The 22264-nt window shown below is 49.2% G+C and overlaps 1 protein-coding gene across 1 annotated transcript in view; it reads right to left on the bottom strand.

The window, feature by feature from the left end:
- Nucleotides 1–815: 815 nt before the first annotated feature.
- Nucleotides 816–22264, bottom strand: part of socs7 (suppressor of cytokine signaling 7) — a 37880-nt gene continuing 16431 nt past the window's right edge. Inside the window, exons 3-11 of the mRNA XM_042343434.1 lie at nucleotides 20399–20463; nucleotides 19741–19845; nucleotides 18209–18322; nucleotides 17328–17446; nucleotides 16555–16723; nucleotides 9792–9920; nucleotides 6849–6984; nucleotides 6215–6360; nucleotides 816–5602 (exon numbers count right to left, since the gene is read on the bottom strand). Coding sequence (XP_042199368.1) covers nucleotides 6240–6360; nucleotides 6849–6984; nucleotides 9792–9920; nucleotides 16555–16723; nucleotides 17328–17446; nucleotides 18209–18322; nucleotides 19741–19845; nucleotides 20399–20463 — 958 coding nt within the window. The 3' untranslated portion in view covers nucleotides 816–5602; nucleotides 6215–6239. The remainder of the gene's footprint in view (nucleotides 5603–6214; nucleotides 6361–6848; nucleotides 6985–9791; nucleotides 9921–16554; nucleotides 16724–17327; nucleotides 17447–18208; nucleotides 18323–19740; nucleotides 19846–20398; nucleotides 20464–22264) is intronic.

The raw sequence follows: 22264 nt of genomic DNA, 5'->3' as shown, positions 1-22264 counted from the left end.
TTTCTAGACATTTGATAAATTACCCCGGTAAATTAAAGCCACATGTCCGGGGGCGAGGAAAGTAAAACAATTATAAATCTATTGAACACCCCAAATGAGATTAGCTAACACTCCCGGGATTACGTTTACAACCTCACAGACTACATACATGGCCCAATGCTACATGAGGTGCCTTTAACTGGGCCACTAGGGAGAGCTACACAACAGCAACAACAATTTATGGAGCGACTTTCATGTAGGATAACGAAATGAAGCACTTTACAAATGCAGTTGGGATCACTGAGGGTGTTGGGAGGTGGGAATAATATGTTGACTAAATCACAAGAGAGCACGGGGTTAGTCTGACACAAAATTCGTCACTTGAAAATGTTTAGCCACCGCCCTGGAGTTGGAGCTCGCACCCCAGGAAATCAAAACACAGCAGCTCAAGGGAGACCACAGAAGATGAGTCCTTGACCCTGAGGCACACTGTGGGGAGAAGAGGAAAACAGAATCATTCAGTAAAACTGGAATCACAGCACTGTCCCAGAAGCAGCCATGAGGTGAATGAACAATTTATCTGGAGGTTTGGTGACCAGAAGAAACTCTTCTCTTTTTGAACAGACTCATGGAATCTTTAACGTCCACCTCAACAGTCAGACAGAAATGATTTAACTCATCCAAAGGACCAACAACGCAGTGCTCCTCCAATGCTTTCTTGGAGCATCAGCCTAGACTCCAGGTTCATGCCCCAACACAAGACTTGAACCCACAATCTTCCGACCCACAGGTGAGAATACCGACTCAGCCATTTGAAAAAACGAACCCAACACAGATTGGATACAACTCTGAATCCTGTTGTCTGTAACTGAAGTCCTTTTAGACTCCAATCTGTACAATTCTGTTTTGCCAGTTATTTCAAGAATAAAAATTCAATACAAATCCACAATACATATTCATAGTTAACCGGCTCCTCAACATTTACAAAACGTGGGCGGAAACATTTACACCCAGACATCAGCATTGGCTGTTCCACTGTCCTGTACAGACTGAGAGAGAAACACATGCTTATTAACAGAATATATACAAAATAAGAGGATTACAGTACAATGTACAGTACAGTCTGCATTGATTCTGCATTGATCACAAAATATATCCAGATTTAAACATCAAAGGTTTTTCTTAATGGTATAAGAGAGTCTTTTGTCTCACCCAGTCAGGGTTGTACTCACACGTCAGCACCTCTGCAAAATATTAATGCCTAAAGTGGGGACCACACCCAATAAGTGACGATTAAAACTGAAACGTAATATAGATAGAGCAATTATATAAAATCCACAGGAATCCAATAGCAGAAATCTGCTTTTACAGCTTACAGCAAAACAAGGCATTAATAATATTTCCAGTGATTGGAGCGATTGGTCAGTGATTGGAGACAATCAATTTAAGATCGTTAACAAAAGGAGACTCGGAAAATGCGTTTTTACACGGAGTTGTGAGGGTGTGGAATGCCCTGCTGGGTGCAATGATCGAGGCACAATCCATAGCAGCTTCCAAGAGGGAACTCAATAGACATCTAAAAATAAATAATTTACGTGAATGGGAATGTAATGCTTTTTCAAAGAGTCAGCACAATATGATGGGCTTCTCACCTTTTGTGTTGTAAATTTCTAGGCTTCTATGGAGTTAATTGAACTTGTTACCTAAGATGAGACATCATGCTGTCATTTGGAGATTTATTCTTTTTGTACAAACGAACAGATGTAAGCCCTGGTTCAAGTCCATTAATTGGAATGCAGAACATGGTGGTGGGGGGGGGGGGGGGAATAGAGGGAAAATGTGGGAAAGATCAGGAGACTGCTTTATCTTAAGAAACAAATAAGCAGCAAGCGACGTACTGCATTTTCCCCAGAGGGTCAGTGACAAGAGGTTGTGACCTTAAAATCAGGGCAAAATAGGTCAGAACCAAGACGAGGGAGACTTGTTTCTCACAGGGGTGGGGGGGGGGGATACAAATGTGGAACGTATGGCCCCAGGAAGCCAGAGATGAGGAATGGAAAGATGGAATTTAAATCTGAAGCCATTCTCATCTCAGAAGCTAGAAAATCCAGGCTCGGGCTTTGGAATTTTAGCGATTATCTGCAGAAGCACTTTAGGTCAGAAATTCCACTCGTGTGCCGGACCATTTTGTGTCAAGCCATGCAAAATTGAGGAAAATTCTTAAAACTATCTTAATTTGGACACCAGTACTTTTTTCCCCAGTTCTTAAAAGAGCTGTTTCCAAATCAAGACTGAATTTCAGAATAGTGATAGTTATTTATTATGCCATCGACAGTTCAGAGGATTTGCTTTTAAAGTGTAGCGACTGTTATTTTTGTAGGTCACAATCCTGCACCATCTTCAATTTTAAGACAAAATGATCTGTACACTGAGCCACGGTGCAATTTCTGTCGTTTTGTGAGCACAGCCCCTGGGTAAGAACCCTCACCCTCTCTTCCTGTGCTTCCCCACCACCCCCCCACTCCCCAATACAGTATCACCACACAGCAGCTCAGTAGTAGGAATGGCTATTCATTCGAGGCAAATAAAATTCATTAACAGACAAAACGTCCACACAAGATCCTGTGAAGCATGTCCAAGAAACACCCGTTATTGTTACAGATCAGCAGTCAGGACGTCACAGCGACATCCAGTGTCTCGGGGGTGAGTGGCTGAGTGCACGCCACAGACTACAGTTTCTTCAAACTTTACTAACATTCAATAACAAATCACAATCAAAGATTAGAAGCCTCTTGTGAGCCCCGGTAGCCTCAGCCATCTATGGACCGCTCTACGAGTTTGCAGATCCATTGTCTCGAGGCGGTGTATGGTCTACCTTTTTAATGGTTGTAAAGCAATTAACATGAGTGGATCTTATGTAATCGCACTGGATGTTTGGGATACAAAAAATCAAGCCATGGTCCACAGAGTCAAATGCATCCAGCGAGGCAATATGAAGAGACTATAGATTGGAGGTACTAAACCTGATGATGGCATCTAGGGTAGTGGTGTTTTCTGCCGTTCCGTCACCTGAGCAAAATGCCCTCTGAGCAGGATTAAATTAAATGCTCTGAGAGCATCGTTTAGCTAATATTCTATGGAATAATCGTGTTAATTTAGAAGAAATGGTGATGCGTCAGAATTATCCAGGTTCGGTGGGGGATAAAACCTTGGGGATTAGAGTTGTTTTTCTGTCCCTGAAGGGCAAGGAAAGGTAAGAGAAAGTTAACTATAAGTTGAAAACTTTACTCAGGTAACGGGATTGCATGGCTTTAATAGCCCCAACGGTGATTCCATCAGGACCAGGTGAGGAAGCAGATATACTCTTCAAACAGGCCCTGACCTCTGCCTCCCTGAGGGGGAGCATAAGTTTCCAGACAGTCGGGCACGAGGACGAAGGTCTGTTGTCTGGGGTACTGTTTATTAATATTTTGGCCTAATATTCTTTTGAATTTGGGGATAGAGTTGACGATGATTCCTCGGCCCATGTACAATCCAGGTCTACTTGTGAATACTTTTTTGATTTCTGGGCTCCATCCCCCTCTCCTTCTCCCCCTCCCCCCCACACCCACCACCCATGAGCAGGATCAATGTTTTCTCAATGTGGCCTGGGTATCCGGAGTTTGTAGGAGGCTCCGCCAACCACACAAAACACAAGTGATGTATCGATTACAAGCCTGGGCTGGTGCCGGGGATAACGTATAAAGTGCCCGTGCCCACAAGCCCAGCAGATTGAATGGCCCCCAACTTAAAAAGAAATTCAATAAACATTTCCCATGAGTGATGTGCCAATGCCGAAAGCCAAGGGGCCAGGGTCTGCCCATGGGGTGAGTCCAGTCCAGCCCAGCACTGAGGGGACCTTCCACACTGTCTGTGTGTATGTGTGGGGGGTGGGGTGGGGGGTATCTGCAACACTTCTGAATCTTCTGGAAGGAGTATTCTTGGGTCGAGAGACGTTCGTGTTGACACAGAGCTCAGTAAAGGGTCAACTTAAAATCAAACCTAAAACAGCGACGCATGAGATCAGAGGGCTGTGTGGAACTCACTGCCTTAGTGGACCACAGCTGATAAAAAAAATTTAAAATGGAGATGGGTACAGCGGGTATGGAGGAAAGGCAGGGAAATGGGATTAAAAGATCTGCCATGAGCTAATAAATTAGTGGGAAAGGTTGACGGGATGAATGCTCTCTTTCTGATCCTATGATACGGAAAGAACATGTGGGCATATTGAACATTTCCAGAATTCTGCAACAAATGGTGATTGTCAAGACACGTGGCAGTGTTTACACCCATTAGCAGAGCTGAGAGTGAGGGACGGATGCAAGAGGGTGATGTCGAATTTATAACCAGATCAGAGTGAATATAGAAATAAATTCATCTCCCCTGGTAGCCGAGTGGGTAAAGATGCCACTCCCTGGAGCATACACCCAGTTGGGCACAGGTTTGATTCCCGCCCTACGCTGAGTCACCTGATCTCAACTAGAGCAGTAAGCGGGGACTAACTTTGGGTTTGGGAAGGAGAAAACCAGCCTCGCTTTCCAGACACCCCTGATTGGAAGGGCCAGTGTGGGGAGGACAGGATCAGGCTCGGCTGTGCTGTCCCCCCTGCCAGGCACTGCCTAGTCTCAGGGATGAGGATGGGTAAAGCATGGAAGGCCCCCTGTGCCCAGCAGAGGGAGGAAAGATCTTCAGCAGGGGAGCAAATTAAGAAAAAATCCGCAGAATAGGATTAAAAAACAAACCGAGGCTTATGTGGGAAACAAGCAGCAGAAACAGCATCGACCAGCGCTCATTAATCCTACGTGTGGAGGAGGAAGAATGGCAATGTGAATCAGTCAGTAAAGCACTGACCTCTGCGAGCAGAGGGGAGGGGAAGGAGTGTGCTGGGGCGTTACATATCTTCACCCAGAGCTGGGGTGAACAATTCCTGTGAGTTATGTGCCGTTTGTGGGGCAGCCAGCTGGCAGGCGGAGAGCGTTGGGACATTGGTCAGAGTCCCACCACCTCGACACAGAAGTGCCTGTGCATCTTCACGGGCAGAGGTCAGAAACTTTTAACCCCAGATTGCTCGCCACCTGTGCCCTAGAGCTGGCATCAAGCTTAGCGACGGACACCGGACGCACGGAAAGCTTCAAAATCGACAAGTCTGAGTCAGTGACGTCTGTCTGCGCGTTACACATCAAGCGACTGATGAATATAAACCAGTAGTTTAATCCATAAATTAAAAAAATAAAGTTGTGCAATATTAACCTCCAGGGGTTTAGGTCCAGTTCACACCTCAGTCACCACCTGGGAAGTCCTCAGGACCCATCACAAACCTCCTGTAGGAAGCAGCCAGTTCCTCGCATTCTTCAATAGGGAGCAATTCCTTCACTTCCAATGTCCTGTTCAGCAGTACTAAATTCGCGCCCAGTTGCTCCTGAGGGAGACTGCCTTTTCCTGCGGGCAGTCCCGGTAGTCGGAGAGTGACGGCGGCTAAAGAAGCTTCGGGCGCACGTAGAGTTTCAGGAAATCGCCGCCCTCCCCCTCGGCCACACCCATCCTGCACTCCCGCCAGATACCTGACCTTCAGAGATGTCCAAACCTGCCACGGAACAGTTAACAGCAGAGTGAGACAGAGACCATGAGAAACAATGAACCTCACACCATTCCAACATGATTAAGTGACAAGTCAACTGATATGCCACAGTACCTGTGATCTTCCCCCTCTCATAAGTTCCATCCCATCAATAGAGCAAATGTGCCTCTTACCAATCAATGCCCTTAAAGGGCGCTATATGAATGCTGTTGTTCTACTTGACACCCAACATGGAGTATACAGGAGCATCTTGTTGTGCAAATTGTGAGAAAAAAAAATTGGATTTCATTCTAATTTGGAAAGCTGGATTTCCTCAATTCGTAAAAAGTAGTAGTTTTGAAACTAAGACCGAATTTAAGGGGCTTAATGTGTTTGAACCTCAGAAATTGATCTGCCAATCAACTAACCGCTGGGTTCCTACTTAGTGCTAGGTAAACAGAGGCTGTGGAGTAAAGAAACTTGCCTTAAGGTTTCGCCCTGCCCGGGAATCGAACCCAGGTCCTCTCGCTTGAGAAGTAAGTGCTCTCACCATTCATTACACTACAGGATCCACTAAGTTCAGATTCTATAAGTGTGAATAACAAAGAGCAGAAGTGCTTTGAGACGGCAGGTGCTCACCTCAGTGCAGTGTGCTAAATGGATGCTACGTCTGGGAATCGGCATCCTGTTCCTGGGCCATGCTCAGGCGGGCTTCCTTCAGCGAGAGGTACATCTCCTCCTCGGGATCATAGTAATAAAACTTCCGCAGGTATGATATGAGGGGCCTGCGGCCGAGACAAGATCAACATGACACGGTTAAAGCAAACACAATCACGGGGCATCTGACACACATGGAAACCCATCACCCTCTCCAAGAGTCCCCACACCAGACAGAGTTCCACACATGGAAACCACCTACAGAAGGAAATTGCCGTGTGTCTTGAATGGCGTGGGCCGGAGAGTTGGCAAGAGACAACCCTTGGGGACCCCAGAGCGTGTGTTAGGGTAATTGCTGGAGAACCACCAGCTAAAACCTCAAAGCTTGATATTCTGCCACACTGTCTGACAAGCTTCCAACTGCTGATCCAGCTGGGACCACCTTACCTGTTAGGGCTTTGGCTGATATGGTTAACGGGAGCTGGGTGGGATGTTTTATTTGACATCACATCTCACGTCTCGCCGTGATGTGATTAACCGTTCCCGATACCTGATCGGAAAACCCTATGGAGCATTCCATACTGCTCTGAGAGGGTGTCCGAATCCGGTGACTTACTTGGGGAGCGGGAGCTCCGGGATGTGGTCTATCCGGACGAGCTGCCGAATGCGGAAGCGGCAGAGGTGCTGCAGGGACTTGACGTTGCTGAAGCGGGAGACCGGGTAGAGGAGCTGGACAGGAGTGGGCGGCAGGCCTGGGGAGAGGGAACCACATGTCAGGAAATCAGCACAAAACAAGTCCCTGGGCAACACCTCCTAGGGAGAACGGCATCAGGACACATGGGCGCTGCTGTTGGGGAGGGATGTTCCAGTGGCAGAGCGAGCAATGGGTGGTGGGTGGTGGGAGAGATAAAAGGGCGTTACATCCAACACTTAGTAGCAACATAATTAACTATGATATTAGGAACATAGATATCCATATGCTTTGAGGAACAAAAGACAGTGATGGTCTGCATAAGGGAGAGCGAGGGAATGAGAGAGGTGCGGAGGGAGGGAAAGGAAGGAAAGCGAGAGAGGGAGGGAGGGACACTTCAAACAGACAGGAAAGTACCAGTAACTAAAACATGAAGAGGAAATTTAAGATGATAAGACAGAGAGCTGTGGGACACCGCTGCGTGTATGTGCATTGCTGGGTTTGTTCATGCAGAACGTGAGCAGTGCTGCTCAACGCTGCCTCTGGGCACCGCCTGCACAGGCTCGGGAAGCACCAGGCATCCAGGCTGCTTAAATATTCTCCTGAAGGAAAAAAAAAATCAGAGGGTGTCATGGCAACGGGAAGCATGCTGCTGGGATGGAAAAGTGAGCACATGCTGCAATATTCTAGTTTCCTGGCAACAGCCGGACGGTTGCATATTCCAGAGATGAGGATCAGTCAGTCTGAGATCAGCCTCAGCCCACTGGCCACTTGGCAGGTCAACAGACAGCGGAGGTTAGCAATGGGAGGAGACAGCGGGGGTGAGTGGGTGGGTGCAGGACACACAGAGAGCGCCATCACTGTGTCTCTCCGCTGTTTGGGGCGGCGGAGAGGAAGGCGGAGGGGGGGGGGGGATTTGAGCTGTTTCGAGGGAGGGAGCGGGGAGAACAATTTGTGATATTCACAAGCTGCGTTCGCAGTAACTCCCGGTTACAAATGAACAGTTAATGGCGGATTGTGACAAAATGCGGGGGTGGTGGGGTGGGGTGGGGGGGCACGGAACATTTGCCCTCTTAGTGTTTTAAGCTCATTCCTGTTTCTCCTTTAAGTACCCTCCCTCCGTCCCCCGAGGGATTCCGGAGCTCACCCGCCGTGTACAGATAGTTCGTGACAGATGTAGGTCAGGAGTTTGAAAGTTGGAAAAGCCGACCCCAATCTTAAAAGAGCTGCTGGAAAACGAGATCACTGCTCGGAATTCAAGCTGCTCCCCACCCTCCGGACACACACACACACACACACACGGGTATAGAGCTGAGCGGGGGGGGAAGAGAGAAAGAAAAGAGGAAGGAAATGCTTTACAGGATTCACTGTAAAACGTAGTGACTGTGTATCTTGTGGGCGATCGCGGCGGCCAATTTGTGCACAGCAATGTCGTACAAACCGCCACGAAGTGAGAGACTGATTTTTTGTATCTGGGGAATTGTTTGCGGAGAGACAATCACGAGAAATAACAATAACCTGGAGGGAACTGCCTGTATTTCTTTGAAAGGCAGCATGGATGGAAGCTTTTAACAGGCATCCGAATCACAAGGCAGAAAGCATTAAACACACAAAGTGCAGCTCACTCTAATCTACACCCTGAGCCGCTCACAACAAATGTCCTTCCATTCATCTGGCAGGACGTTTTAACAGGGGTTGGGGGAAAGAGAGATGGAGCGAGGCGCCTGCTGTAATTCAACAATTGAACATCGCTGTAGTGCCTTTCACATTAATGAATGCCTCCAAGAGCTTCACAAAACCAGAGCACCCTGAAGTCAATGTGGTTAACTCAGCAATTTCACAGAATGGGCTCAGTGCCTGAGCGGGTGAATGGAATTGAGAGAAAATCAGTTTCCATCCCAGCAGCGGCCTGAGATCCAGAGAAAGAGAGAGACAGAGACTGGTGGGAGAGAAAAGAGATGAAGCCCGCTGAGAGAGAGAGAGAGAGAGAGAGAGAGAGAGAGAGAGAGAGCGAGACCGAACCCAGAGAGAGCCATTTCTGGTCTGAACGAGTCATTTTTCGGAGACCCGAAAATGAGGGAAATAACAGTGAGTTCCTGTGTAAACAAACACAATCCCTATTTCACTTGTTAAACTGCTTCTTAATTTATATCTTCAGATCCTCTCCCCCAATCGCCTGAGAGAGAGAGAGAGAGAGAGAGAGAGAGAGAGAGAGAGAGCATGTTGTCCATCAATCTTTTGGCTTCTGTCAAGGGAGTCAGAATAGCCCACAACAGCTTGTCTCTCGGCCCGACTCGCAGAATGACAGATCGTGGAGAGCAGGGCCCAAAGAGGTTTTAGTGTGGATCGCCAGGAGTTACATCCAACTGCACCTAGAATGCGGCTTAGGATTACCAGGGTGGGTTCAGGTGAAGAAGGCCCTTCGGCTCATTTGTCTCTCATCCTTCCAGAATCACCAACCAACCATGCGGCTGTCAATTTCTCCTGACCTTCAATCCCCAGGAAAAATCACTCACTCACCCCTTGGAACATTCCATATTGGCTGCCGTGTTTGCCCACAGAACACGTACGGTTGCACCACTTTACAGTACATTCTGTGAAGCGCTTTGAGACGTCTCGAGGACTATTTTTTTTATCATAGTCACAAGTTGCCAAATGTCCACTATGTGGGTTGCACGTGGGTTGGAGCGGGGGGAAGAGTGGGAAAAGAAGAGACAACATCAGTCAGGCCCGTGCCTTCTGGTAAAGCCTGGCTGAACGGCTGCTCTTGCATGAGATCTGGTCAGACACACAGCCCTCAGACAGAGAGACACAAAACATCTGCAAAAACACGAAGGGAAAGGAGGAAGATGGTGGGCAGTGACGTACCAGGAACTCGAGAGCGCAGAAAATACAGGAACTTCCCATTTTTAGAATGAATGATGGCTCGCTCGATGAACTCCACCACAGACTGACAGCGATCCTCAAACTTTGGGTGGCACCACAAACTGAAGGTACCTGTCAATAAGAGACACACAGTCAACACCGGCGGAAACAGCAACGAGTTATCTGATGGAGAAATGCTCTAACAACAACAAATTACATTTGTATAGCGCCTTTCACGTCAGGAGGACATTCCAAGGCCCTGGACAGTCAGGAATCCGCATCCGAGCTGGTGGTTGGGATCAGAAAGGGTGGAGGGCAGGGAGGTTAGGGGTAGGAGTGTGACCGAAGGTGTGCTCGAAGAGAAGGGTCTTGAAGGAGGCGAGGAAGCGGGCAAGGCGGAGGGACTGTGGAATGGGGTCAGAGATGCCGAAGGCCTGCCCACCGACCCGCCCGCCAATCGTGGAGCAGGCAAAGCAGGGGACGCGAAGCAGCCCGGAGCCTGCTGAGTGGGGGGAGCGGGCAGGTTGGTAGGGGCACACACGCCAAGGTCACGGGACAAGAGGGCACGGGTTCAGGGGTGGGTTTAGAACACCAGGAAGTATTTCTTTATATAGTCAACAAGTTAAGAAGGATTACCAGGGAGGGTTCAGGGGAAGAAGGCCTTTCGGTCCATTTGTCTCTCATCCTTCCAGAATCAGCTCCCTACCGCACTGCTGCCAATGCACTCAGTCATTTCTTAAATGAATCCCAGCTTCAGGGCTTTAACCATCCTTTCCGATTATCCTATTCTATTTGTTAATTAACCTCTGGGTAAAGAAATACTTCCTGGTGTCTGAAATATCCTGTTGTAACTCGAAACCTGTGTCCCCTTGTTCTGCTGCCTTGGTGTGTCCGATTTATTTAATTACATTTATTTATCTATTTATTTAATGATTGGTGTATTCGAGACGTGTGAACGATGTGATAAGGAGCTACATTACATGCAAGGATTATTATTATTACTATTGTTATCTGAAAGTATTGTTCTGGGTTGACTTTCTCAATCTCATTTCAAAATGTATAAACCTCCTCTCTGTGAGACATTTATCTTCAAAACATCAGAGCCCTGACCCTAACCCGGGTACCGGTGGCTTATAGCGGTCACTTTAACAATGGGGATCATCTTTGTTGCTCTCCTCTGCGCTGCAACCCTCCAGGACCTGAGGGTGTATGTCACAGTGACCAGAACTGTACGCCCTAAGGCTTGATTTGTTGGGATCTGAATTGACAATATAGCGCAGTGTACTGTTTGACTAGTTAGCAATGACTCACGACCCTTAGGTGTTTATCAGCCTTCCCCTTGGCAAGGTCGATCCTATCCATGGCTATTACCATCGAGTGGTTTCAAAACACTTCACAGGGTATTGCTTTAACTGCAGTGACTGAGTATTTCATGGATTAGTTTGCTCACATGAATGCACCATGCACAGCCAGGACATGAGTTACCAAAGTTACTGACTGATTGTCGGCCAGAGACCTGGGAGAACTCCTTCCTTTTTTCCAACAGTGTCATGGGATCTTTCACGTGAACGCAATTTTAACGATGTCACCAATAATGTCGTGCCTCCCCTGCACTGTGCTGGAGCATCAGCCCAGGCTCTGAGCTCAAAGTGCCCGATTGTGGGGCTCAGACCTTCCGACCCAGAGGTGAGAGCGCGAATGACTGAGCCAAGCTGACACAGGAGTGGAAATCAACTAAGTCAGCACAGAACCTGGGGAGCGCGGGGGGGGTGGGGGCGGGTTTTGGGGGTTAAAATTGGACCTGGGATATTCCTGTTGTAACCCGACTCGGTCACGCAACCTACGGTGAAGCTTGGGAGGCAAAGCACAGGTGCGCAGGTAGGCTGCGTGACAGGAACGGGCACAGAATCAGCAGCTCTCACAACTCACTGCTAACCTGTGCGACCTGCCTTTGCAGAAGCTGGGCTGACGAGTGCTGACCGCAGGCTGCTGACAGGATACCTGACTTAAAAGCATCTCTGGCCTCCACAGGACCACATCACTGGCTCAGCCAATTACCCATCAACAAAGAGAAAAAAACATATAAAATCCCTCGGAGCACAATCATTTATTTAGTGTATTTTTTTAAAAAAAAACCTATATAAATAATTCTGCTCTCAGAGGGATTTAGGGCAGCGTTTCCCCTTTGCTGCTGGGACGTCAGCGCTGACAATGAAAGGCTTTCCTCAGCCTCAGAGTCACACTCAGCGGTCTGGCTCTGCTCTATCCGAGCCACCTCAGCTGCTTTCCAGGCTATTTACCTGGTGATTACCTGGCTATTTACCTGGTGATTACCTGGCTATTTACATGACCTGAAGGAGTCAGACTGGGGAGAGGCAGATGGAGGAAAATGACTCCATGCGGGCGCGAGGGCAAGAAGTCAGGCATATGGCCCGGGTTTGAGTGATGTAGATGTTGGATCCATTCACATTTTCAAGCCTGAGGTGGATAGATATTTATTAGGTCAGTGGATTAAGGGATACTGGGCAAGGGCTGATAATTAGAGTTGAGGTTATCAAATCCTACCGCTCCGGCCTCGCCTCTGCTAAATCGTCGTTCTACTCCAAGACAAACTTGGAGGCCAAGGACAACCCCAGGCTCCTCTTCTCCATCACCAACCGGCTCCTCTGCCCACCCTCTCACGACTCGCCCATCCTCACCTCCAATGCCAACTGTGAGGCGAGGCTGGACTTCCTCAAATCTAGTCAAGGGGATCCGCTCAGCTGCCTCTGCCCTTCTGACCACTACCCCCTCCCCAACTCCCCCTCCCATCCCGGCCCCTGTCCACCCCTCCCTCTACACCTTCAAATCTGTTTCCCCCTCCCAGCTCCACCTCCTTGCCCCTCTACTCACAGACATCATAAACCTCTCCCTGTCCACTGGCACCATTCCCACCCCTTTAAAAACGGCCGTCATCAATCCTATCCTTAAAAATCCCTCCCTGGACCCATTCCTGCTCCCAGACTACCATCCCATCTCCAACCGCCCTTTCCTCTCCAAGTTCCGGGAATAAGTAGTTGCTTCCCAGCTTTGCTCCTTCCACTCCTGCCACTCCCTTCACAGCAGCCAACATTCACCCAGCAATGTCTCGCAAACAGCCATGAATAGAATGATCACTTTTATCTGGGGACTGTTGGCCAGAACACAGGGAGAAACTCGCTTCTTTTAAATAGTGCCATGGGATCTTAAAATCCATCTGAACAGGCACAGACAGGACCTCGGCTCAACAACAACAACAAATTGCATTTGTATAGTGCCTCTCATGCCAAGATGATGTCTCAACGCGCTATTTCTCATCCAAACAACAGCACCTCTGACAATGCAGCGCTATTCCCACAGCACTGCACTGGAGTGTCAGCCTTGACCATGTAGGTTTGAAGTCCTGACAAAGGCTGGACCCTACAACTCTGAGAGCATTAGCACCTGAGCCAGGTTGGGTGAGAGACCAATACTGTCCAGGACACCGAGAGAATTGACCTGCTCTTCGAAACAAATGCCGTGGCTTTTATTTAATAAGCAGCAGAAAAGGCAGATGGAACCTTAGGTTAATGTGCCAATGTCATCACCTCCAACAGTGTAGCATCCCCTCGATAGAACATTGTAAGGTCAGGTCTGTTAGCTCCCATCCTAGTATAGGGCGCAAATCCACAACCTTCTGACAGCCAGGAATGAGGTGCTACCGACTGACTGATTTCTTTTAGATTTAGTTCTGTCGTCACTTTGTGGTTTATCTTTCCTGACAATGATCTCATTCAGGCCTGAGGCCCGCAGAAACCTGAGTAAATTTAATCAGCGCCTGCATTCAGCACGTGGCCACATTTAGGTTTCTTTTTTTAAAAATCACTTTCTTTCGAGATTTAATCATTTAAACTAAAACGCACAAAATATTCATCTCCCTTCCAGCAGGTTCCACCTGATCGCGATTGGCTCAGCCTGGCGCAGTTGATAGCACTCTCGCCTCTGCGTCAGGTGTGTCGTGGGTTCATGCTTCACGTCAGAGACTTTGAGTTCACAGTCGAGGTGTGCCCAGCACTGGACTAGAGCGTCAACCTAGACTGCGAGCTCAAAATCCCCGACCTGAGGCATCAACCCACTGTTGGAGGTGCCATTTTTGTGCACAAGATGTTAAATCAAGGCTTGGGACAGAGCCTCGAGAAGTGAAAGGCACTATACACCTAATTTGTTTGTTGTTGTTGAGGTCCCGCCTGTGCCTATTCAGGTGGACATTAAAGATCTCATGACACGTCTCAAGAAGAGAAGGGAGTTTCTCTCTCCCGGTGTCCTGGCCGACAATCCCCCAGATAAAAATCGGAGAAATAAATACAGTAATGAACCTTCAGCTCCCAGCCCCTTCCTGTCAATTCCTTGTCTCGCTGACCTCCCCCTGCGCCCCCCACCCCACACGCATACACCCACACACTCTCTCTCTCTCTCTCCTGTGAACTGTTCCAAACCCTTACATCATCCAGTGGGAACATTTTATGTGAAAGGAAAAGCACGGGAAGCACTTGCCAAGGCATTGTTTGTGCCGCCCAGACCAACAATTGGCTCGTGGGCCCCACTCCCAAGAACAAAACACACCTAAAAAAAAAGACTGAGAATGAAATAACGGCAGCTGTGCGAGTGAGGTCACTCAGACAGAGCTGTCCTGATGCCTTTCACACCAGACAATCTGCTTATTTCGCTCTAGGTTTTCCACGGCAGTGCATTGTCAGAGGTATCGACAATCAGATGAGGCTTGAAACTAAGGCCTTTTCAGGGGGACAGTGGTACTATTCAAGAAAAGAAGACCGTTTTATCCTGGTCTGGGTCTGGCCAACAGATAAGTCGGTTATTCACCTCCTGGCTATTTGAGGGCTGTTGCTGAGCACAGACTGACCACCGCATTCGTCTACAAAATGCCCAGTCACTACATTTTACAACAATTCTCTGTGAAGCGCTTTTGAGACATTGATGCTAAATATCGCATTGAAACCCAAGGATTGTCTAACTCTATAAAACATCACGTGGGCACCTGAGGCTTGAAATTCCACCTAGTCTTAGCCCTGAGGACCAATTTCTCTTAAAATTTAATGAAACCATAGAATTGTGGAAACCTCTTGTCTTTGAGGTTATGTGCGCAGTCAGCTCTACTTAAGAAACTACAGAGAAAAACTTAAAGAGAACATACAGGCTTATAATAAGAGGTACAAGTGAGCTTCAAACGGTCCTCTGGTCAGTGAGTCCACACCTGGAGAGCATCAACTTAAAACAGTTAGCAGAAGAGCAAATGGGGAGATAAGGAGAAATGTTTTTACGTACAGAGTGGGTAAGGAAGTGGAATGCCCCGCCAGGGGGTGTTGTTTGAGACCAAATCCATATTAGGTAAATACCTAAAAAGGAATAAACTGCGGGGGTTTGGGCAAAGGGCAGGTAAATGGAAAATATTGTGAAGTGAATTGCCTGTGTATTTTGTGGGCGAACACGGCAGCCGATTTGTGCACAGCAATGACCCACAAACAACCACGAGGTGAATGACTCATTTTATCTGTGGCATTCTCGGCCAGGATGTTCCTTCTAAAGGGGAAGTTCCTTTTCTTTACGAATTGCACTGCAAGATCTTTAAAGTTTAATGTCCACGTTTAAGACCTCGGTTACTGGCTGCAAATACATCTGATCAAATACATCAAATTCTTGCATCAGTCCTTGGGGTTGACAAATCAGGTTAGAAAACAGAACTGAACAACAGCGGTGTTGTGAAGGAGGTGAGGGAGGGGATCTGGTCAGAGTGGAGGGAACATTGCCAAGGTTAGACTCCTCCAGCCAGGTGTCAGCACCCATGGAAATCTATCTTCGTGCTCAAGAGAATCCAAACTAGGCTGAACTTTACAAAATATGCACACCACCCCTCTGGACGTTCCTCTCTGCCTGGAGGGACACACCCAACTTGCATAACTCCCTCTTCGGAGCCAAACTCAAGAGGCTATGACACAAAGGCGACTGAGAGAAGGTTTGAAAACAAGTAACCGCGTTAACCACGCAGGCTCGGAAACTTCCAACCCACAGCCTGTAGGCCAGTTACAACAGAGAACAACTATGCTTCAAAGGCCTCCTCCCACACAAACACACGTCAACATCAACATCGGGCAGACTGACTGCTTGCTTCAAACTGTGTTCAGGAAGAAACTAATTCAAGTAACTAAAAAGGATTTCCCTTAAACTCTCTCTCTCTCTCTCTCTCTCTCTCTCTCTCTCGAGCTCAACAATTTGTCTGTCATTCGCAGTCTCGTCTCTGGGTCAGAAGTTTGTGTATTCAAGGCCCCACATCAGGGACTTGGAGCTCACAGTCGAGACGACTGGAGGACACGACTGGAGGAAAGCTGCACTGACGGTGGTGCTGGCCTTCGGCTGAGAAGTTAGAGTGGACTGTTTGGGTGGACTTTAAGATCCTGAGGCGCGATGGGAGATTGGAGCTTCTCCCAGTGTCGTGGGGCCAACAGATTAATTTGGTCATCACCTCCACATTGTTTGTGGGCCCGTGCTGTGCACAGTATAATAGCTGCCGCTTTAGCCAACAAAAATGTGACAGAAAAGAGCTACAAGGGGGCTTGCCAGACGTTTTCTCGTACAAGGTGATAGAAAGATTCAGATATTGCTGCGGCAGAAATCTGTACGTACAATCCCAACCGGCATTAAAACAGGGTGCGATTGCTCGCCACAAACAGCCAGAAAGGCGGCCTGGCCTCACCTCGGTAATGCTCCATCCTGGTGTGGTGTGTGATCCCCTGCGAGCGAAAGCTGAGGCTCAGGATATAGCGAGGGTCTGAGCTGTCCCGCACCAGAAATGAACCGTCCGGCTTCCCTTTCAGCTTCATTTCCGCGTCGTCCCAGTTCATGGGCCCCCAATACCAGCCGCACTGCCGGGGGGAGAGACGAGAGAGAGAGAGAGAGAGAGAGAACAGGATCGTCAAGAACATCACAGAGTTACACAGGAGTATACACAGTGCCCCGATATGATTGTTGCCGGGACAATAATCAACCTCACACTTGATACAGCGCCTTATCACGTCATCGAGACGTCTCAAAGCGCTTCACAGGATATACTGTAAAGTAATTGTCACTGAGTAATTGGTAGCTGAAAACGCCGTATAAAGGAAGATTAGTAAAATAATCCCTTGCTTTTATGGGTTCAAACCTCCTGTGAGGACGGTGAGCTTACAGTCTAGGCTGATGCTCCAATAAAGAGCTGGAGCACTGCATTGTCACTGTTTAATATAGCGCCTACATCGGATGATGGACCGAAACACAGAAAGAGAAGTAGGCCATTCAGCCCCTCGAGCCTGTTCCGCCATTCTATAATATCTTGGCTGATATGTAACTTAACTCCATGACTCTATGATTCTTGCTTCTCAAAGCGCATCATATAGTTCCTGTAAAGTGTGGTGATTGTGTATCTGGGGCCAACGGGGGCCGGTTGTGGTGTGTGTTCGAGGAGACGGAGCGCGTGTGCAAGGCTCCCACCTTCTCGAGCTCTCGCAGGCTGGCTGCGAAGGTGTTGGGGTCTCGCCTGCTCAGGGGGCAGTGCTGGGGTTGCACAGCCATCTCTCTGCTCTGGGGCACAGCGTTCTGCAGCAACGTGTCTGCAGAGAGAAGGAGAAGGAAGCCACATCAACGTCACCATCAACGCACGAGGGTTAAACCTCAGTACATACAGGACCTGCCCTGTTGTCACGTGTAGATTCCATCGCACGAGCGTCAGACAATATTGAACTTGTAGCCTCCCCGGGATATGGGGGGGTATTGATGATCAGCAAAGCCAGAAACACCCAGAAAAACTCCGTTCCCTTTTTGAATAGGGGCTGCAGGATCTTTTAACGTCCACCTGAACAGGGCACAGACAGCACCTCGGTTTAATGTCTCACCCGAAGGTTAACGCCTCAGACAATGCATTGCTGAGGGTTGAAAGCGCTGATGTGGGGCTTGACCCACAAACTTGATTCAGAGGGCGAGAGCGCTACTGACTGAGCCAGGCTGACACCCGAACAGTTTTATTTCTCCAATAATAATAATCCTTGCATTTGATATAGCGCCTGATCACGTCATTGAGGCGTCTCAAAGCTCTTCACAGAATATACTGTAAAGTGAATTGACTGTGGATTTTCCAGGGGAAACACAGCAGCCAGTTCGCACAGCAGGTCCCATAAACAGCCATGGAGTGAGTGACCAATTTTATTTATTGGATGGCGGGGGGCTGGGGGGGGTGGGGGGGCGGAGGGAGGGGGTGAAATATTGGCCAGGACACCGAGGGAAAGAAACTCCCCTCTCTTTTCGAACAGTGCCGTGGGAAATTTAACATCCACCTGAATAGGCAGACGGGACCTTGGTGCGGGCACTGGGCTTACCGTTTAAACTGAGGCTGTGCTGGATGGAGGTGTGGGGCGGGGGAGGAGGAGGCAGGGGCAGCGACTGTAAGCTGGCGCCCACTGCATTCACTGGCTGCAGCCCGCCAATGTCATCTGTAACAAGAACGGAGCACAGGATCAGTGGCAATAGACGGGCAATAAACCAGCACAGTGACCGCCCTGGACCAGCCGGGCTTGTTGGCAACGTGCCATCAATGGGGCTTGATTACAGCCCTGGTTTATGTCCACTCCTCCCCCTTCCCCCGAGGGATAGGATCTCAGCTGTCTTTGTCTTTGTCTCTCAGCCACTGTGTGTGGAATAAGCTGATGGCGAGACCCAGCGAGCCTGGCCTGGGATTTGAGCTGCTCGTGGCTTACTGTTACACTCGCCTCCTCGTGTTGCTCTCGACTAGTGACTATCTTCCTGGGGGGTGGGGGGGGAAGGTGTGTGGTCTCTTGGCTGGTCCTAGGTGGACAGGCAGTGTGAAAGCTGGCCAGACAGCGATATCAATTGCAAGCTACACGGTTTTTAGCTGATTAGACTCCAGCGCACACTATGAGATCCCCGACGCTTTGGCTCTTGCCAACCTGAGTCTAATGCTCTCCGGGATTTGGTAAGCAGGATGTGTCCCTCCAGGGAGAGAGAGCGCATTCCATTCCAACAATCTATCTCTGGGATTTCCATGTGCAAGCGGGATCCAGGGAATTCTCAGTTTGGTTTGGTGACTCTCAAGCATGTTGATGGGTCAAGACACCAGGCTGACCAAAACAAAATTGTACTGCTCTGGAGACCAGGTAAATCAGCAGCAGGTCATGGCTCTCTACTGTGGGTAGAGATAGGAGCAAGTCAAGGAGGACGTGAGGAGATTAAAAGAAGAGAAAATCAAAACAAAATAAAAAGAGGTTTTTTTAAATACAAAAAAGAGAAATAGACAAAGGTACAGGAAAGGAGGCTGAGATGTGCATGGATGTTAAACAGCAAAAGAAACCCCCCCCCACCCACTCGCCACCTCCGCGCACACGTCGGGAGAGATGGAGTCAGAGAGAGCGAAGGAAATAGAGGAGGAGAAAATGAGTGGGAGGAGAGAAAGAGAGAGAGAGGGGGGGGGGAGAAGAAAAACACAAACACATCCTAGGAGAGAGAAACACAAAGTAAGAGACAAAGTCACATGGTGACATGCGCGCACACACACACACACACAGAGCGAGAGAGACACACACACACACAATAACACACACAGAGCGAGAGAGACACACACACACACAATAACACACACAGAGCGAGAGAGATAAAGACAGACAGAAAGACAGATAGAGAAAGATATACACACACACACACATGCAGAAAGAGCGAGACACACACACACACACAAACACAGAGAGACGAGACAGACACACACACACACACAACACAAACATAGAGAGACAAAGAGAGAGACAGACACACACACACAGACACACACAGAAGGAGAGACACACAGAAACACACACACACAGGTCTCTCTCTGTGTGAGACGCTCAGTACGCTGTACCTAGCAGACTCAGGCTCCTGCGGGGAGGGGGAGGGGGAGTGGGCGGATGAGATGAGGGGGGTCCTCGCCGGGAAATGTCCAGATCCACGAGGGACACGGTCTCTCCTGTTGGTGAGAGCGAGAGAGACACAGGTCAGTTACCGAATGGATTCCAACCGGCCCCACCCAGCCCCTGGCATCGTCTGGGTCAGTGGAGTGCCCGGACCCTCACTGTCAGCTCCGCTCAGGCCAGTCCCAGACTTCGCTCGTCTCCTCCAGCGCCTCGGGACGTCCTCCCAACGTGAAAGGCGCTGTACAAATATAATCTGTTTGTCAACACCCTCGCACTCCCTCACCACCACCACCACCAACAACAAAATGACATTTGTACAGCGCCTTTCACGTCGGGAGGACCGCCCAAGGCCCTGGACAATCAGTGTTTCGGACCCGAGCTGGGGGTCGGGATCGGGGAGGGCGGAGGACAGGGGGAAGGCACGGTCGAAGAGGAGAGTCTCGAGACGGGTCTTGAAGGAGGCAAAGGAGGGAGCGAGACGGCAGAGAGACTCTTCCGTCTCGTACGACTGCGTTTCCACCCTCCCCCCGTCCCCACACACATCACTGGGCGGCATTCAATCAGGTCCCCCCAATGTCAGACGAGAATACATTTAGCGTAGTTTACCTGTGAAGGGAGGAGCCAATGACACCGGTGTGAAGGCACTTTGTGTCCTGGTCAGTCTGGGCTTCCTGCAAAACACGCAGCAATCGTCAGGACAGAGGTCAGAAACTCGGACAGCAAAACAATCACAGTGTCACTCACACGCAGTCTCTCTCACACACACTCAGTGTCTCAAACACATACACTCTCACACACAGACTCTTTGTCGCAGACTCTCTCTCACACACACACACACACACATACATACTCTCTCACACACACTTTTGATACATCAGCGATAAGGAAGGATATCAAATTCTATTATTAGAATTATAAACCCCCGACTGTATTAAGAACGTACGTGAACAGGAACAGGAGCCCATTCAGGACACCTCGCCTGTCCCACCAGGTTATTCGAACTTTCCTGATCTTTTCATCCCAATGCTCTGCCCTCGTGCCTCTTCACTGATTTACAGAGAGGGGGGGGGGGGGGGAGGGAATCATATTAAACAAACAAATCCCCCAAATAAAAAATGGTCACTCGTGGCTGTTTTGTGGAATGTTACCGTGTGCGTTTTGGCTGCTACATCTGCCCACAAAACAGTCTGACCTCTGAGTCAGAAGGCTGTGGGTTCAAATCCCACGTCAGGACTTCCAACTCACAAGGGTCTAAGCTAACACTCCAATAATGCACTGCTGAGGGTGTTGTGCATTGCTGGAGGTCCCGTCCTTCAGATGAGACGTTAAAACGAAGGTCCCATCTGCCTGTTCAGTTGAACATTAAAGATCCCACGGCACTGTTGGAAAAGAGAAGGACATTTCTCTCTTCCGGTGTCCCGGCCAACAATCCCTCGAATAAAGAATTGGTCACTCCCCCCACGCCTTTCCACATGGCAGGTCCTGTACCTTAGTGGTTAGAGCACTCGCCTCACAAGCGAGCGGACCCGGGATTGATTCCCTGGGCGGAGCGAAATGTCGGGCAAGTTTCCTTACTCCACACGCCTTTGTTTACCTAACAGCGAGTCGGAACCCGATTATTAGTCGATTGGCGGATCGCTTCTCCGGGGGCAATAATCCCTTCGAAATAAATTAATCATTTGGTTGTTCGATCCACGGCTGTTTGCGGGACGCTGCTGTCCGCAAGTGGCCGCTGCGTTTCGCTCACAACGTACACAGTCAATTCGTGTTGCAGTATATTCTGTGAAGCGCTTTGCGACCCCTCGAAGATGTGATAAGGTGCTGTATCAAACGCAGGGATTATTATATTATTCACACCAAATGGAGAAATTATTACTATTATGACACTCCAAAAGTGACAGCGCGGGAAGGGGGAGAAGGGGCTTTTCAAAGGAACCATTGAACTGGCTTTTGATGGGTTAACTGAGGCCTGAGCTGCAGTGGCTGGGGGAAGGGGAGGGGGACGGGGAGGACGTTTAATATTTTAGCGCACAGAGTGCTCGGGCTGCCGGGAGCTGTGCGGTGGCTTCTCTCAGTCATTCTGGGTCAGTGGTCTCCCACACAGAGGCACCGGGCACAACACATATACGCACACATAAACACACACACACACACACACATCTCTCTCACACAACACGCGCACACGCACACACAAGACACGACTCGCACAGTGCCTTTCACCAGGGGGAAACGGGGGTGGGGGGTGGGGATGGGGGGGGGGGGGTATCAAAGTGCTCAGTACACGCGCACATCGGGAATTATAAGCCGCCGCCAGGCAACGCAGGATGTGACCCAAGAGCAAACACCAGAGGAACAAAGAGAGAGAGAGAGAGAGAGACCTACCCTCAGGAGCAGAGCTGTCAGCCAGCGAACATGTCAGGCTGCAGCATCCTTTCCCTCCTCCCTCCCTCCCTCCCTCCCTCGCTCCCTCGC

The sequence above is a fragment of the Callorhinchus milii genome, unplaced genomic scaffold, assembly GCF_018977255.1.
Source record: "Callorhinchus milii isolate IMCB2004 unplaced genomic scaffold, IMCB_Cmil_1.0 Scaffold23, whole genome shotgun sequence".
NCBI lineage: Eukaryota > Metazoa > Chordata > Chondrichthyes > Chimaeriformes > Callorhinchidae > Callorhinchus > Callorhinchus milii.
This window is presented reverse-complemented; position numbering and strand designations above follow the sequence as displayed.